The 18,001-nt window shown below is 36.6% G+C and overlaps 1 protein-coding gene across 2 annotated transcripts; it reads right to left on the bottom strand.

The window, feature by feature from the left end:
* Window positions 1-338: 338 nt before the first annotated feature.
* EEF2K_5 (Eukaryotic elongation factor 2 kinase) lies at window positions 339-13,314 on the bottom strand. Of its 2 annotated transcripts, XM_051217253.1 has the most exons (10): window positions 13,087-13,314; window positions 12,374-12,564; window positions 11,814-12,018; window positions 11,493-11,667; window positions 10,647-10,820; window positions 8,783-9,082; window positions 6,974-7,843; window positions 5,592-5,888; window positions 4,135-4,582; window positions 339-2,604 (listed from the first exon to the last, which is right to left on the bottom strand). In XM_051217253.1, exons 2-10 carry the CDS (start codon window positions 12,468-12,470, stop codon window positions 2,486-2,488), a joined length of 2,685 nt encoding a protein of 894 aa, XP_051073897.1. In that variant the 5' UTR covers window positions 12,471-12,564; window positions 13,087-13,314; the 3' UTR covers window positions 339-2,485. The 2 variants fall into 2 exon arrangements, with proteins under 2 accessions (XP_051073897.1, XP_051073896.1); XM_051217252.1 differs by having other exon boundaries at window positions 339-7,843; window positions 11,493-13,314.
* Between the last annotated feature and the right edge of the window lie 4,687 nt (window positions 13,315-18,001).

Raw genomic sequence — 18,001 nt, 5'->3', positions numbered from 1 at the left:
TTGATTGACAGGGCGGATACACTTGATTCGGTGATAAACCCTTGAGAGTAATTGATATGAAACTCGAGGATTTCGATTGGTCTAAGTGTGTGGATAACACTTTATACGAAGAAACTTAAGGATCATTTCCTATGAAGTGAAATGAGTCAGAATTAAAACTTCTGCACTCGTTTGAAATATTGGGATCCAAGACCAAGGATAAACGAGACGTAAATTTACGGAGAGTAACGACTTTTCTCAAGCGTCACGATATTTTCGTTCAATAAACGGACGACGGTATAAAAAACATCTAAGAACACACTTCAGTTCAGTGGGTTCGTTAAATAGCTACTTATCAATAAGACTGATTCCTCAGGAAGCAGGAACTGAAGACTTACAAAGATTTTTTGTTTGTCGATAATGTATATTAAGAATTGTTAGGTCTTAAATGCTCGGGATATAAATTAGCAGTATAAAAGTCTTGGGAACACTACGGGTTCAATAGAAACTTCTATTAAGACTTGTTTAAAATTGTGATTACATTAAAGTAAGACGATATGCAAATAGGCAGTGGATAGTAAAATCAAAAGGAATTTCATAGTGCTATAAATCAAAGCTGGATAAACTGTTGTGGTTTGGGAAACTTGATTACATATTTCTTTTATCTTAGTAAGCATGGATATTGACAAGACCGCTTGATAATCAGTTTTCTAAATAAAAATGAAAATAAAGTACATGAACTCACGAAAACAACTTAATAGTGGCTAGTATAAATACTCCGCCTGTAGCTCATACGGTTCGCAACCCCATCCTGTGGAAAAAAATCTTACTAAAAAACGCTAACCAGATTAAACAAATTAAACCATTTAAACTCTGTCCTCCAAGTTAAAGGAAGAATTATGACGCCTCATTATGAAAACCGAGTCTTCGGCAGTCACGAAGATGATGCCCTTTCTACCAACCAGAACAATTTTTTATAGGTACATGGAACGTCCGGACAATGTGGGAGACCGAGAAGATCGGTCAACTAGCAACGGAAATGAGATACAACTTAGTGGTGCACGGAGTCAGTGAAACCCATTGGACCCAAGCTGGACAGTAAAGGTTAGATACGGGGGAGATGCTGCTATACTCTAGTCACGAAGAAGGAAATGCTCCACACACCCAGGGAGTTGCTCTGATGCAGTCCAAAGGAGTAGGTAAAACACTTATAGGACGGGAATCTTACGGATCCAGAATCGTAAAAGCGTCCTTCAAAACAAAGGAGGGAATCACGATGAATGTTATCCAATGTCATGCACCCACCAATCATAGCAACGACGACAATAAAGATCAGTTCTAGTCGATGCTGCAATCATTCATAGCGAAGTGCCCGAGAAAGGACCTCACCATCCTGATGGTAGATCTAAACGCCAAAGTCGGAATAGACGACACCGGATATGAAGATATCATGGGACGACACGGACCGGGAGAAAGGAACGAGAATGGGGAGAGATTTGGAAACCTATGTGCATTCAATAAATTGGTTGTAGGCGGCACAACACTCCCACACAAACGCATACACAAAGCCATATGGGTCTCACCGGATCACAACACGGAGAACCAGATAGATCATATTTGTATCAATAAAAAATTCAGAAGGACAATGGCGGACGTGAGAACCAGGAAAGGAGCTGACAAAGCTTCAGATCACCACCTGGTTGTGACCAATATGAAACTGAGGCTAAAGAAACACTGGACAGCTGGGGAAACGGCAGTACAATGGTTCATTACAGCCTTCCTACGAGAAACTAACAAACTCAACGAACTAGCTAACGAGGAAATTAGGAAAAGATGTTGGAAGTGGATAGGACACACATTACAAAAACCATTAAATTCCATCACAAGGCAAGCCCTAACTTGGAATCCTGAATCGGGACGGAAAAGGGGAAGGCAAAAGGACACGATGCGCCGAGAATTGGAAGCAGACATCCAGAGGATGAATAGCAACTGGAAAGAATTGTCCAGGATAGGGTTGGATGGGGAGTGCTGGTGGGTGGCCTATACTCCTCGACGAGGGGTAACAGGCGTAAGTAAGTAATACATCTTCAACATAACGAGAATCCTTGAAACTAACGAAACACAGGTTGTAATTTTCACTGAGTAAACTACAAACTGAGCTAATAACGTAATAGCATTAGATGTAATTAGAAACAGCAGCTATTCGTAAAAAATTGATCGAACATGTAGTAAAAACCGAAGATAAGTGCAGAATGATATAAATGAAAAATGTGTATTAAAATATAACAAGCAAAACAAAAGTAGTACAACCGGATGACTGTAAGATAGAAAGAACTGCAATATAGTGCCAAAACTAGTGTTATGGATCGTAAGAAATACATTACACGAACAAAAGAGTAAAAAATAATACAAGTACTGATGTTTATAACTGTATAAACAGCACACCAGGGATAGAGCATGTTAAATCATGCCTTTTGACGCCTAGGAAGTCAAAATAAACTTCCTATCAGTTTGTGATTTGTTCACTTGATGAGTATGCTTCATCTGCTAACTCAAAATATCTTGCAGCCAGACGACCCTGTAGTGAACCAGACGCAATTTCTGCAGCTTGAGTGAATAGATCTCCTGAAAGCAAAATAAATTAAAGTGAGGGGAAAAGGTTTTAAGTCATCTTTACGTTATATTGCTAAGATTGAGATTTATTTTGGACACGAAAACTTGACAGGAAATCCAAAAACAAAATAAATTATATGGTTACAATGTAAGTTCTTAGAGGAAAAAATAATACAATTAAGGTTAGAAAAATAAACGCTATTGATTGCATTTTATTCTTCAGAATTTTACGTCTTAAACTTGTAGGGATAGACTGTTATGCCAATGTCCTGGGTGAACACTTACCCACAGTAGAAGTTGTAATGAAAACTACAGCGACTACATAGACGAATATTAATTAGTCTTTAAGCTATAAAGTAAACGCGGAGAACATTAAGTAGGTAACTAATTTTTAACACTATAGGCATAGCCTTAATTATTCATAACGGAGGAACAATTAATTGGCAGATATTTGATGAAAATATTAAGAAATAGACTGAACCAAACTGTTATACAACTTATATCTTCGTTAGATCTTTTTCAAGCCTATACATCTAGAGAAGACCGTTTGTTTGAAAATCACTGGGTAAAAAATACAACGTAGGATTTGACATACATATAGAACAGTCTAGGTCTCGACACTACTTCAGTACACAGGAATTTAACAGAAGAAAAGAGGAAGAAATAATGATTATATTAACTACAGTGGTAAACTAAAAACAACAAAAAAGTCGCTTCGAACGAATAAACTGATCTATGACACTTTCCGATTTCTAAGCAATAGTACTTGAATAAAGCGAGAGCGACTTGAAGTTAGGATTACTAGTAGTATTATGAACAAAATTTTCCATACATTAGTTAATCAGGTGGAGTTCGAAACGAAGGGAAGTAGTGTTTATAAGTGAGATGACTGAACACTTAATGTACAGTGAACATTAAGTAGATATCAAAAAGGCATTCAAGATAATAAGCGGAGGCTACTACCATCAAGCGTTCTCGGCCAGACCTCTGCACACATTAAGTGTGGTAAACTAATTGCCATGCAAAATAATTATAGTGGTGTAACGTTTATCTATTACATAAGCTATCCATTTTATATTAATTAGGTGGCTTGACTTTAAGACCACTAATTTGTTGACGTTTTTCATTTTGTTTGCTGATCATTACTTATGACAAAACACAATTCATTATATGGCTTCACTTTTAACATATAAATACTGTTTACTCTTGACAACTGTGTAGAATATACCTTGTATTCTTCCCATTTCCCATGTCTTTCTGTTTTGCTTTAAACTTCTTTTTATTGATTAAGGAATGAACAACGTTGTTCATAATAATATTAGTTATCGTAGCTTTAAGTGATTTGTACCTGATGAGAAGTCTCGAAATAAAATGAATTCATTTTATTCTGTAAATCATGCTATTCTCACTTTACTTGATTTTCTTAAAGCAACAAGGTGGACGAACTAATAATTATTACTAGTATACTGTATCCATTGACAAACCCTACTACTTACTTTGTTATACAGCGCAAAATATCAAATTTTACAAGTACAAACTTACCAGCTAAATAAAAATTTTGCTTAAGACCGAAGCCACCGACAGAATACATTTCAGCCATACGAGCCAAGATACGATAAACAGGCAACAAATCTTCAGCAGCATCATAGTGACCTTCAGCATCTAAACCTTCATCTGTACATCCATCACTGGAAGCGGATGAACCTACCGCGCTATCGACTGCTCGTTTATACCACCCTATAGCTTCGGACCAAGAATCAGGGGATATGGAGGGAAGTAATGAATGACTATCGTTGTTAAGAAACGATTGTAAGGCAGGAAGCATAAATATGTCACGCGAATTTGTTATGAAGTTGAGTTGATGTCCTGGATTTAGGAAATTAACTGACAAATCTAGATAGCGAGCGAGAAGGATCATGCATCGACGATCACCACCTTCTGCAGCACGCCAAAGATGATCGATACCAATACGTATATCACTTGGATCCGGCTGATAAGCGAAAGATTTATTAATAAACATAAGGTTAAGATGGTGGAGTATTTAAATATTTGTTAATTGTATGTTTGAAGGACCGTAAATCAGCTAAAAGTACCTAAATACTGATTTTTAGAATCAACATAAATTACATTTACAACATGAGATATGAATACAACTTCAAGATAGAAAGCAAACCTAGTTTACACCAGTCGTCCTTATCACAAGAAATAAAATACAGAAAACCTGTAAGACTTCGATTTCACGCAGTAAGCTACAGATTTTAGTAATGAGTGTAGCTATAACTATGTGGACCAGTGGTTTAGGGAACAAACTTCAAAATTAGCAAGTTTATATGACATATAATTCTTAACGTAACGGGCTTTGAGTGCTAAGGCTACATGTAGAAATTTCACATGGATTACTATATTACGGGATAAATAAAGATACGTTAGGTAATGAAACTGATCATATTGAGATAAAAGCAGTCTAGATTTCGGAAGATAACTTTCATCATCGTTGTCAGAAAAAAAGAACATGACAGTTAAGCAAGATCTCTAAAACTGGATCACTAACAAAGCGACAATTGCATACAACTTACAAAATTTACTGCATACATACAGGTTCTTTTGACCCAGGATAAAGATGGGATTATTACGACTAAAACTTCAGTCTATAAATAAAAAATAACATTATCTTAGCATCGCCCCTAGAAGATAAATGGAAGTCCAACTTAAATGAGTTCTGTTACAACCGTATGATATCCATTTGAGTCGGTAACTTGTATGCTACGAGTGTTAAAGTTACTAGAAATAAACCTGAAAGCAAAGGTATTCGAAGTAAACACACTGGTGAAATGGGTAACTGGAATATAGTGTAAAATTATATTGCAGAAAATTATAACGTCTTACATTGAGATACTTTGTTTCAAGTCCGTCGGAAACTGAAACTGAGAGATCTGTGATTGGTATTCCATAATTATGAATATCTCACAAAAAGTAAGTTAAGAAACAAAATAACTTACTTTTATTGGGCACTCCAGTAGCAGCTGAGTTGGTAAACCAAGATAATAATGTGCCATGACTATCATGGCTTCCAGACAGCCTAGCTGAGCAGCGTGACTTTCATGGAATAGGACGGCTGACCAATCGATCAAAGTTACTGGGTCATTAGTTGCTTCGTTATGTGATTCTTCGAACTCACTAACTTCCCAAGAGTCCTTGTTGAAAATCCCTTCACCTCTTAATCCTACATGTGACCATTGACCTTTATTTGGAATGAAACGTCCAGCTTCATGAAGTCTAGCAAGTTCATGATGTATCTGTTTTTTTTTTCATAAAAAAGAAAGCTTCACTTTTTAGTTCATTACAAATAATTGGAATAACAGTTTTAATGAGTTAGTAGAACAAATCTACTAGAGGGGAAAAATTTAAATGCTCAGGGAAAGAAAATGAAAGATGATGAAACCAGAAACGTTTATTTGGACTAAACAATCTTTACTGAAATCTAATTCATTGCTTGCTTCTTAATTATGTACTTACATTTTATTAATACATTTCTTGTAAACGATCTAAAATTGTGATATTTTCAACATCATAAAAATTGTGTGGTTCAAATATTATTACTTATTGATTGAATTTGAGTTCACCCTTCAAACTTTATAATCATGAAGAAAGGTAAAGACAGAAAGAAAATTCTTCGAAAGATTTTACCAAATTTGATTCACATATGTTTTTCAGTGTTCCAGATATTTTCAGTAAGAAGTATAAAAGTGATTACCATTTGAATTAAACAAAAGAAGCTGGGACAAGTCTTTCTAGTTTAATCACTTCAATGAGATGAGGAGAAAACATAAACATTTGATTTAGAGTATATGTTATAAATATACAAAACAAATATGACGGGCCTTTAAGCTGAATGGATATTTAATGAATGTACCGAAGACCATTTTGTAGACAAAATTATGGGGATTTTCAGAAGAATAACTCACAACACATAGACTTAGACGGTGTTAGGCATGAAGTGGTCAGGAAATATTCATCATTAGAATAAAGTTCCATTTTAGTGTGAAAGTTTCCGAAATGAATGAACAAAAAGGGGATCCTCACATAGTTTCTGGAAGTATAACAACTAACCAATCCCAGATTAGCTGATAAAGTGTTAAGACGACAACCAATGGACGGTTTGCTTAAATAATGTGGTAACATAAATTATATTTTAATTTTCATTATGAGCATTATTTAACAAATTCATTGAAAGAATGATTATTTGTCAGATAACTTTATCAGGAAGATTTGACTGAATTCCAGGAAACTTTGGACAAAGTATCGGATTGTGTATGATAAGTTTCATTAAAAAAGGAATATACCTTATTCTTTAATTTTTATAAATTTAATTTGGACTTACTTGCCCAAGAATGGAATGGCCAATTTCTTGATCCAAGTTTGTAGGATGATCGGCACAACTGGGTTTGTGATTTTCATGCATTAGTTGATACAACAAATTTCCTGGCACACGATGACATTCCTCCGCATCTACATCACTAGATTCACTAATATTACGCTGTCTTTTGGAAATAAAGATACTACGATTGGAAATTGAATAATTTGATCCCGTAGGAAAGGCTTCATCCACTAAAGGATGAGATTCTAAGGACCGCATACCCAGGACATTAGATTGAGATATACGTACTGGTAAATCAACTGAGGTAGAATCACCACAAAAATCCATGCAGTTTTGATCGAATCCAGAAGCGCTTTCGTGAGATCTACTAACAGGTAGGTCGGAACAAGGTTGGATTAAATTAATTCGTCCAACATATCCTGAGTCACCAGATGCTGCACGATTTCTCGAATCCGGTTGCTTGGGGACAACCGAACTGAAATTTTGCATTGGTTGTGGACAGCTCTGTCCGTGACCAGATATATTTAAATCAGGTGAAAGTTGGCGGCTTGATAGCTGGAAAGGGGGATTTAGACATGTTTCACGAAGCTTCAGAGCGTCAGGGCTGTCGAACGAAAGGCCGTCACCTACTGAATGGAAAGATGATACGCAATCCGAACTTTGTCCCACAGATTTAGGATGATCACAAAGTGAGACACTAGCACAACGACGACGAGTTTCAGAAAGTGCCGACATGAGCATGCTCTCAGATGAACGAACAACTGTCGGACCATATAAGTGAGACGGAGATTTACAGGACATCTGATTATTTAGACTGATTGTGCGTCGACGAAATTTCGATTTGCGAAACATCCCATATATACTCAGGTCAATCTAAAAATGAGGTAGTGACAAAGAAAGGATTGTTTTTTCAGACTTTATAAGTTTCATAGGTATTTTGTTTTATGCTAATTTTGATCTTAAGTGAAGTTTAAAGTACAGATGGTGATTATATGTTTTTAAATAATTAGTACATTTCTCGTTATAAACCAACGTGAAGTGAATGAACATTTAGAAATGACAAAAAGATGATACTTTTTTCTAGTCTGATGTATTTCACGACTAGGTGTTAGCAGGGTATAGATTTGATTATATTTTCTAGATAGGATCAAAATGAAACACTGACTAGGCCATTTTTAGCCGATCAGAGTTGGTGGAAAATTGCAGAAGACTAGGATTTTTCTATGAAGAATCATGAATACACTGACATTCTACTGCATGAAACTTGCAATTTTGTTTAGAATATAATTATGTTCCTATTTAACCTGTATTTTGATTTGGGGACCAGTCGAGCGAAGTAGTGTCTGAGGTGTACTAAGCAATAGAGGGAGTGGGAGACTTAACAGAAGGATAACCTTATCATCAACTAACGGTTAATAACAACTCAATTAATGAGCTTAGTTCTAGATAATTCAGTGGTCATTCAATAAGCTTTTATACTAAGTTTTACATCAGACTATAAGATGATGCAGTTTATCTATAGATATTTTCGAATACAGACAGTTATGCATAGAAGCATGAACCAGCTTCACGTAAACTTTCACTTTTCGACATCCATCAACGTAAATAATTTTCACCGTTACTTATCAATCAATATCTAGACAAGTGAAGGATAGCTAAAACGACTTAGTTATGTGGGTTCCAATTATAAATACAAAGCAGTTAATCTACTTTTAACTCCATGAAATATGACAACCAATCAAGAGAAAAAGTGGATATTAATTACAAGGAATTTTGTAATAAGTAAATTGACAAAAAATAAGGTAATCTTACTTGATTGACTTCTTTTTCTGAGGGGTTAGGTGGAATTTGGTCAGTTTGTTGACACTGCATTGGCTCATCTAATTCAGAGGGTGCTAAATCAAATTGGGCCAATCCCAGCCATTTACATAAAGGATTACATCTATGGCTATGAAAGAATAAAGCCATACCCCGCGTACCTAGATTGCCGTCATTGTAGCCCACTCCATCTGATGTATGAATTTGAGGATCAGTGTACAAGTCTCCAACACCTTGGATATCTACTACTAACAATCGGTGACCAGAACGTTCAAATGTGAAGTGGCTAAAGGTCTAGTAAGAAATGAACATTTCACAAGTAAGCAAGATGGTCATGTTCTTAAGAACACTGATTAAATCGTTTTGTTTGAAATATATGTATATCTTTATTTTTTCACAAATTTCCACTCAGGCGATTCCTACAGAAATTTAGTAATGATATTTTGACTAAATGCGAACTAGGCTAGCTAGTCTAGAATCATACATACTAATGAGATACATCTATCATAAGGGAACAGCATACAGGAGTCGAGCTAAGATATATTCGACATAACGACAGTCCTACTAACAATTAAATGAGTTTCTGCATAAAGTGCGCTCAATGCGAACTGTAACCCTCGACCGCAGTGAATGGATACGTTAAATTAAAGAGATGTCTGGGTACTTTGAATAACAGTCATAAACCATTTAGTTGGATAGGCAAAACCATAACTGCCAAGTTATCAACGGTGCTATTACTTAGATGACCATGTGATCGATGTTAAGAATTCATATGATAAGGATTTCCTTGTCACAACCGGATCATATGATGTTAGCTACAGTACGTAGAATGTAATTGAGGCAGATGATAAGGATAATAAATGACATTTGACTACTGGTCGAGTTGGATGAACGTGAGATCACTAAGGTGACCAACTAAAGAAGCGTCTCACGTAGGTGTTCAGTGATATGGCCGCCGTAATGCCCCTGCACTTCATGCCATACACGTAAACATAAACTCTTTCAGAGAGGTTTAATGGTCACCTCTCCCTAGTATTTGCTACCATCTTTGTTGTATTTAACCTGAAGGATACGGCTGCTGATTGCATTAGATATAGGGCAAATGTTTTAACTTACGTTCCTTGTGCGAGTCCGTCTGACATATACTTACATACGTACATACAAAAGTTGAGACTCATGTAATTTAGATACGTATTCATACACATTAGACAGCCCGCAAGATATTAGTGAACCCCGAAATCGGAATCTAATTAATCCGGTTCATAGCAGAATGGTGGATATATCCGGTCTCGCCGACTACCAAAATTGACTATCAAGGCTGCCCTTACTACCCAACAGCGCCGTGGGTGCTGAGTCGGATTTTGAGATGGCCGCAGTACATGGTCAGACAACTTCAAGCAAATATGCCCGTTAAAACTAAAAAGATAAGTATAGATGCTGTATCCCTACAAAGCAGTCAATTTTGTGGTTATTTGCCACTACAGTAGTGTACACTGGAAAAGCAATATGTCATTTTAGGTTTTGTAGTAACACAATGCATTTACAATTGTATAGTTACTAATAGGCCAAATACTTAAGCGATATTTGTAAAAACAAATCACCAAACCCTCAAAGTTTATGAACTTAAATAGTTGTTCGGAAATTATGCAGATTAAAACTAAAGATTTAAGAAATGTCAACTAGTTGACCTAAACCATTGGTAACACATAAGCTATAGGACTAGGAAGCCTTAGATTTAATTGTATAAATAATAGACAATGGACACTAGCTGGAGGGTTCTACAATAATCTCTGGGTTTTAGTGGTTCTTAGTAATATGATGACTGCTTTAAATAAATAGATTTGTCTAGTACACATACCTGTGGGGTATTACGTAAGCACTCATCAACGAAGCCAGAATTTGAGTTGTATTTACGATATTCTCCTTCCATAAAGCGTTCAATATGAAAAAATACTGGTGAAAAATCTAATTGATCACTACCAACAGAACTGTCAGGAGACAATTCGAGAATAGACAGCTGGAAGATATCCACCTTTAAAATCAAATATAAATTTACTGATAGCGAGTTATATCAACGTAGAACTCATTATAAGTTTAGCGATCCATGTTGTTACGATTTGTAAGAGCACAGAATAAATAAAAAAAACATGGTAGAAATTATTGCAGTACCAAGGATGGAGACACGATTTCACCGAATTCCAGTAATCCTTTGAAAACAAACAATGTAGTACCTACGATATTCTCAATGGACATGTCGCATAATCGAAAAATACCCAGAGGGAACTACCGAGCAATATACTTCTTTATTAGATAGATAACTTATTTATTTATTTGAACACAGAAATATTGGTACAAGGGGGCACCAAATACATATGCGACTTACTATAGATCAAGTTATCACCAACAGACAACAGGGACTCTGTGTACCTGATAAAATATAGTCAGTAATCAGAATATCGCGGATGGTGCAAATCTCAAATAAGTGGCTTTCGTACTTATAAAACGAACAAAAAGTCCGTCGTAAAACATGAAAAAATGAAATATTTTGGAAAGAGCTACATAAAGAGGATGTTGGAGATCATGCTTTGAGCGAAGTCAGTAATTACTATCATCTTAGTAAACAGAAAATAAATAATCAGACTAGGAACTAATTAAATACAAATATTAAATGTGTTCAGATATTCTGAAGAAATGAAAAACGTACCTTTTTGGGAGGATTATGGCGATTGAAAGCTTCACCCCATAACTTTGCTTCCATTTGTAGACGTACATCGTCAAAGTATATCTGTTTGTCTGTAGGGGCTATGTATCGCTTGGCCACATAATTTGACGTATGGTGCCAGTCATTAGTACCTGATGCTCTCTGACTCTGTTTTTTCCTACAGAAGTTATTGAGAAAGCAATCAGTTTTGATGGTGAAATAGAAGATTGCGTTTTGTTAGACTATGTTCAGTAGTACGAATAAAAATAGGTGAAAGTACGGAACGTGTAGACATAAGAGTGAAAACACTAAATATATACGTACATTCTAAAGCATTCCCGCATTGCTCCACGGTCGAACGGTTCTGATTCCATTTTGATCTGCACTTCATCCACAACCCATTTCTTCTTGATTGCGCTGTACCGGTGTCTGAGGGCGCATCGAACAGGACATTTATCCCATGGTAGATTGCTCCATGAGTCCAGGTCTATTGACTTAACCTTCTTGAATGCTCGTTGCCATAGAATAACTAAACAAATGAAGGAAGGCTGTGCGATCACAATCCAAACGCCAAATCACTCGTTAAAAAAATATCATTAGCAAACATGATTTTTCAAAGCACGAAGTATTTTCAAATACATTAAAAACGACTGTGTTCGAGACCTTTGGAGTCGAACGGATACGTATGCTAATGACAGTTCGCCAATAGAGATGTACTTTTATGTGAGTCGTATAAAATCTATGACAATGTTGTGAAAATTTTAGTGAAGTTAGGCACATGTTGACAAAATTTTTGCCGATCACACCATTAAAACGAGAGCAAAATATTATGAAATACTAATCGCAGTAATAGCAACTCGAATAAACAGGGAAAAGATACATACGAGCATTTTGTTGTTCACTCATAGAAGTGTCCGACTGTAGTGTTATTTCAGAGATGTTTGAATTATCACCAGTATCCTCATCAATATAAGATCCCATTTCGTTAGATAACTGCACCAATATTCGCTTGGGTAACTGAAACTGAACATCCGACAGGACTACGTAGCCTTAGATACGGTCCAAATACTAGAAACTTTGGAAAAGACAGCGATTAGAAAACATCGCAATAAAAGAGATCAGAGTGTAATCACTGATAATATACACTTATGTTGGTTTTAAGAGGTTAATATGAGTGGGTAGTGTCGAGTTTCAAACCATCTACCTCTATTGATAAACTAGAAGGGAGGCTGGACTGTCACAGTACCACATATCACGGCAATCAACAAGGGTCACCAGTTCTTATAAGTAACGATCAATCTTGAGCGTTTATCTGTTTATTAACCTTTATAACCTTCAAACCACCATGATCAGCAAAAGCGTGAGGCTAAAGAGTATATAGAAGGTGGGAATGAGAGGAACAAACATATGCACTATATCATCTTTGGCTCCATATGGTTGCTTTAAGCTTCACACGTTTGTTGACGAAGTATTTATTGAAGTTCATACAACTATTTACTGTATTTCATAATGCAACCCCTATTAATAAATACTTAGGACTTTTAGGTACTCAATATAATATCGAACAGTCATCATAAGTTGAGCTAGGGTTACTTACTGGTACGTAATCTGCGGTAAAGACAAGGCACAAATAATCACGAGAACACAACTGAAAGTCCAATTGCGACCTGAACAAATGCTATTTCGTGAAACATTTAAACAACTAGAATTACTCCAGCCCAGAAAACTCATTCCGGTCTTGCTTCACATAAACATGTACTATTAGAGTACACCGAAATGTGGCAACTACTTTCCAGACATCCTTTTAAACGATCGCGATATCAAGTATACAGTGTTCTTTACGCGCATGTTCCAAAAAGTCCAGTCACAGCTTTTTTGTACTTGTTGCATCAAAAAGCATTCCTGGTCTGCTTTCACTCTAAATATTTCGGCTATGGTTTGAAGTTTAGCTAAACTTTGTCTTTTTGAGCCCTCTCACTGACTCCGACATTTGTGTTCATATTGTGGTCATACTGTGTTTCAATCCTTAATCTTATTACAATGGTTAGCATTACTTATAAATGCAGACAGTCAAATCGTTTATTCTCCGTGGAAGAAGGAATGCAATATGATGAGTGCAAAAAGTGGTTCCATAAAGTGTGTACCCGTTTTTGTCCCATCACATACAAAAGATGCTTGAATCCTAACTCACATTGACTTTGTATGTTTTGCTTTATGTATAAGACGTTGCTGATCCAGGAAGCTATGAGCCTCTTAGCTTTGGCCTATAAGAAGAAAGATAGCGGTTGTTGTGGTAAAACGAGTACTAACAGTGAAGAATATCTCAGTGTAGTACGTGCAGATACGGGACACGTAAAACACCCGACTGTGATTGACGGAGAAGTAAAATTTCTGTCGAAACTAACGAGGAGTGAAGTTCCACTTGATATTGGCGTAGTTAGTCATGCATCTTCAGTAGAAAGTATAGACCCGAATAAAACCGTCACCGTTCCAAATAGTCCCGGTGTGGCTGTCCTGAATGATGGAAAACGGTCAGCAGTACAGAGAAAAAGAAGTGAAAAGAAAAAAGCTATTAGCGGAACACCTTTGAGTGTCAAGTCGGTGGTGAACTCTCATTCTGAGTCACAAAATACACTACCAAAGTCTTATGGTAATACAGAACTCCACCTTGGCATTTCTGAGCATTTAATCCCATCAAAAATGATTGTGCGTAATTTGTCGGAGTCAAGCCATCCTGATCACCAAATTAGACGTGCGAATGATTTGGAAAGGCTCGAATAATTTATCTGTTGCATCTTACCAGATAAATCTAAAGGAGTTCAGGCCAAAAATTGATAAGAAAAGGTAAGAGAACCAACGACAGTGGTAAACCACGACCTTATAGACTCTTTAAGGTAATCCTAGGGTCACAGAAGCAACATGATCTTTTGTTGAGACAATATCAAAATTCCAGTAAGACCTCATATGTCTCCAGAAGATAAAATAAAAGGGAATTAAGCACTAGTTTAACTAGAAACCCATCAACAAATTGGTGGAGAAAATCTCCACTTAGTGTGTTTTCGAACAGTCTGGTCTTGGAAGTGAATGCTACTAAGGCCTGCGTGGATAGGCCTTTCTCCCTATAAGTTTTATATGCCAATCTTCGAGGTCTAAGAAATAAACTCTATGAACTAGGAACATTAGTGGACAAATTAAAGCCACTTGTCGCAGCTGTGACGGAAACTTGGTTAGTCCACAACTTTGAAATCACTCCAGGATTATCCGGATACCACTACCTAAGAAGTGATAGGCATAGATGTAGATGTGTCGTCGTTTTATTTACAGCCACTAATATAAATATCCGCTCCTTTGCTTGAGACTCTCATGACAATAGAACTTGTGAAGTTATTAGCTTTGAGTTGACTATCGGATAATCTACATTTATACTCGGTGTCATATATCACAACCCAATTTATTTAGCTGATGACTTTATTTTACAGCACATTCAGCTATGAAATGCAAATAACAGATGCTTGATATTAGGAGACTCTAATGCGTCCGATATTAGTTGAACTGAGATGGCCATGGTAGGATCTATAAACGCGTTTGATATCGGGCTCCCAACAACGGTAATAGAGCAAGCATTATTACACATGTATCCAAACCCACACGCTTTGGTGCAAACCAAGGTTCTTCTTTTTTAGACTTGGTGATCACACATGAGACTGAGGATATTGCCAACCTAATTATTCTTCCACTGTTAGTGAATAGCGATCATGCTGTTTTGTCATTCACGTTTGGAGCTAGTGAAATGATATACGATCACGTTAAGCCTCGTCCAAATGTATGGAGAGCTAACACATCAGCCATTCGGATGTGCGCTGTTAAGACAGATTGATCAATAGATAATATCTTATTCGTTGAAGAAGCATGAAGGAAAGTTTAGCTCAATTACGTTTTCGTTTATACAATGCTTGGTAACATGTAGATCGAACAACTGCCCACCATGAATAACTAGAAAAGTCAAGGAACTTCTAAAACATAGGAAAAATCGTTGGAATATCTTCATCTTTACTGGTCTAGAACAGTACAGATTCAGTTATTGTAAGACAAGGACTGTTTATAAAGCGTTATTAAATAAGACTAGACATGAAAAACAATTGGTTATGGATTGTAAAAATAGTCCGAAACGGTTATTCTCGTATACATAAAGGTGGAATCAGAGAGGTGATGGAATTCCATCACTTTTGGCAGAAGAAAATCCGTTAATATTGACAAGAGATGATGCCGAAAGGACTGAGGCTTTATCAGCACGTTTCAACAAAGCGTTTTTTATCAGCAATTAGGAACGGTCAAAGAATACTTAAGATTGTGGTGGATTGTTGGTGGATCCCGTAGTTATTGAGAAAGGTATTGTCTCAAGACTAATTCGGAGCCTCAAACCTGACGATATTCATCCTAGGTTTATGAAAGTCCTATAGAATTTAAGTTCTGAACCTATAACCATAGTGTTTGATATGTCTCTGCAGCAGTTAAGACTACCTAAAAACTGAAAAACGCAATAATCAGTCCGGTCTATAAGGCGGAGAGTAGAGATGTAGTTAGTAACTATCGATACGTTAGTCTAGCCAGTGTAGTTGTAAAACTGGTGGAAAAAAGTTATTCAGATGGCTTTTATAAACTATATGGAAGGGCATAACCTTTTATCCAGGGAACAATAAGGAAAGGCATATCATGCAAGGCTGAGCCATGCCATCCGACTAATTCGAATTCATTCCTATTCATTCTTCCCGCCTTCTACATCGCTGGGTTTTTCTCCGCGTTACATATTGAACATCTATTTTCCCAGTTGTCTCGTGTTCAGCTTTGAAGATTATGTGGTTAGGGCCCAATGCCGCTACAGAGTAACAGTCTGAAGTGAGAAAGCAAGTTAATTTATTCAGTATCTACTCTGAAAATAGTTTTTATTCATCTTTTTGAAACATTACACAAATATTACTCACCTTGTAGCAATACGTATGACATTATATGCCGTCTTACTCCGATTCAGTCATATAATCTATATGTTTCCCGAAAATATTGCTACCGAATGCATAAAATTACGTCAGGTAAATTTTACCTTTCGTCCATGTGCATAATGACAATTACTGTTTGTCAGTTGAATCAAACGTTCCACATGCGTTTGGCCGTACAAAATCTAAAAATGAATCCCTCGGGATATGAAACACCCGAGCCGAAATATACTTTTGGTTCTTTTCATTCTTTTGCATCACCTTGTGACCAAGCAGTCGAATATATATGGGAATAAAAGTTATCTCTTGTCTTCGCTTGTCGTTTATGCCATTATTTTCAGCCACAACATGCCTCTGTAGTGGGATTGATTCTAACCACACAATCTTCAAAGCTGAACATGAGATAACTGGGCAAATTCATATTCAACAATTAACACAGTGGAAGGATCAACAATTAAGGAGGCAGGGAGTATTAATTAAATAAATCGGATGGCGTGGTTCAGCCCTGCAGGCGCGGTCACTCTTGTGTAACTAATCTCTTTTATTCATACTAAATATATTGTTCTACCTCCAGAAGTAGGTAACATCACACTGGTGGTTCTTACGATAGGACGAGACAGGATAAACGATGACATGATTTCCACGTAAGATCTCATAGATTGGGCAGTTACGTCATGACAAATCTACAGTTTTAGGATTTGGTCCATTATTGTTATAGTACTAATAACAAAGTAGATAATAATTCTACAGAATCACTGCCACCATAATAAATAAGATAAAATTATTTATAAACAGTTGCCATCAGTAGCAACATACTACGGAAGAGTACAAAGCAGCTACAAGTTGAAGAACTTAGAAAAAGGCTTTGGAAGTGGATAGGACATACATTACGGAAACCATCAAACTTCATCACAAGGCAAGCATTAACTTGGAGTCTTGAAGGGAAAAGGAAAAGAAGGACGCAAAAGGACATACTGTATTAAGAACTGGAAAGAGACACGAAAAGGATGAATAGCAGCGAGAAACAACTGAAAAGGATTGCTCATGACAGAGTTGGATGGAGAGTGATGGTGGGTGGCCTATGCTCCTTCGCGAAGTGTAGAAGGCGTAAGTAAGTAGCTATAAAGGGAACAACAACATTCAGAGTTCATTGGCTAGATTTTCGGATGATAATTTCAAAGACTCCATTTTGAACAAGCTACTCACAATGCATCTGGTGAATTGGTTCGCCAAAAGTCAATATAAAAATAAAATTAATGAGTCAAAAAAACCTAGGGTGTACTGAGGAACAATCTCACAGTGTTGCGATTAGGATACTGATAAGTGAGGCACTAGTGAGTGGGACTATATTTATGTGGCGACGAATAAGAAATGACTGCCAGACACTTATAAACGCAGAAAGATTGCCGAAAACTGGTTTATTTCGACGCGTCATGTCTCATAGTCCTCATGATTTAATTAAACAGTGATAAGTAAATGCAAAAATAAATAGTTCTCGTACTAGAAACTGATGTTGGTCGT

The sequence above is a fragment of the Schistosoma haematobium genome, chromosome 1 (assembly GCF_000699445.3).
Source record: "Schistosoma haematobium chromosome 1, whole genome shotgun sequence".
Classification (NCBI taxonomy): domain Eukaryota; kingdom Metazoa; phylum Platyhelminthes; class Trematoda; order Strigeidida; family Schistosomatidae; genus Schistosoma; species Schistosoma haematobium.
The sequence above is the reverse complement of the archived record's forward strand: the minus strand, read 5'-3'. Positions and strand labels throughout refer to the sequence as shown.

Bases quoted from the DNA above. Each gene is read 5' to 3' on its own strand.
- EEF2K_5 (XM_051217253.1), bottom strand. From the start codon at position 12,470: ATGGGATCTTATATTGATGAGGATACTGGTGATAATTCAAACATCTCT. The intron at 9,083-10,646 runs GTATGTGTACTA...ATTTCTTACTAG, and splicing joins GCTTACGTAATACCCCACAG to ACCTTTAGCCACTTCACATT. The intron at 4,583-5,591 runs GTAAGTTATTTT...TTCGCTTATCAG, and splicing joins TACTGGAGTGCCCAATAAAA to CCGGATCCAAGTGATATACG.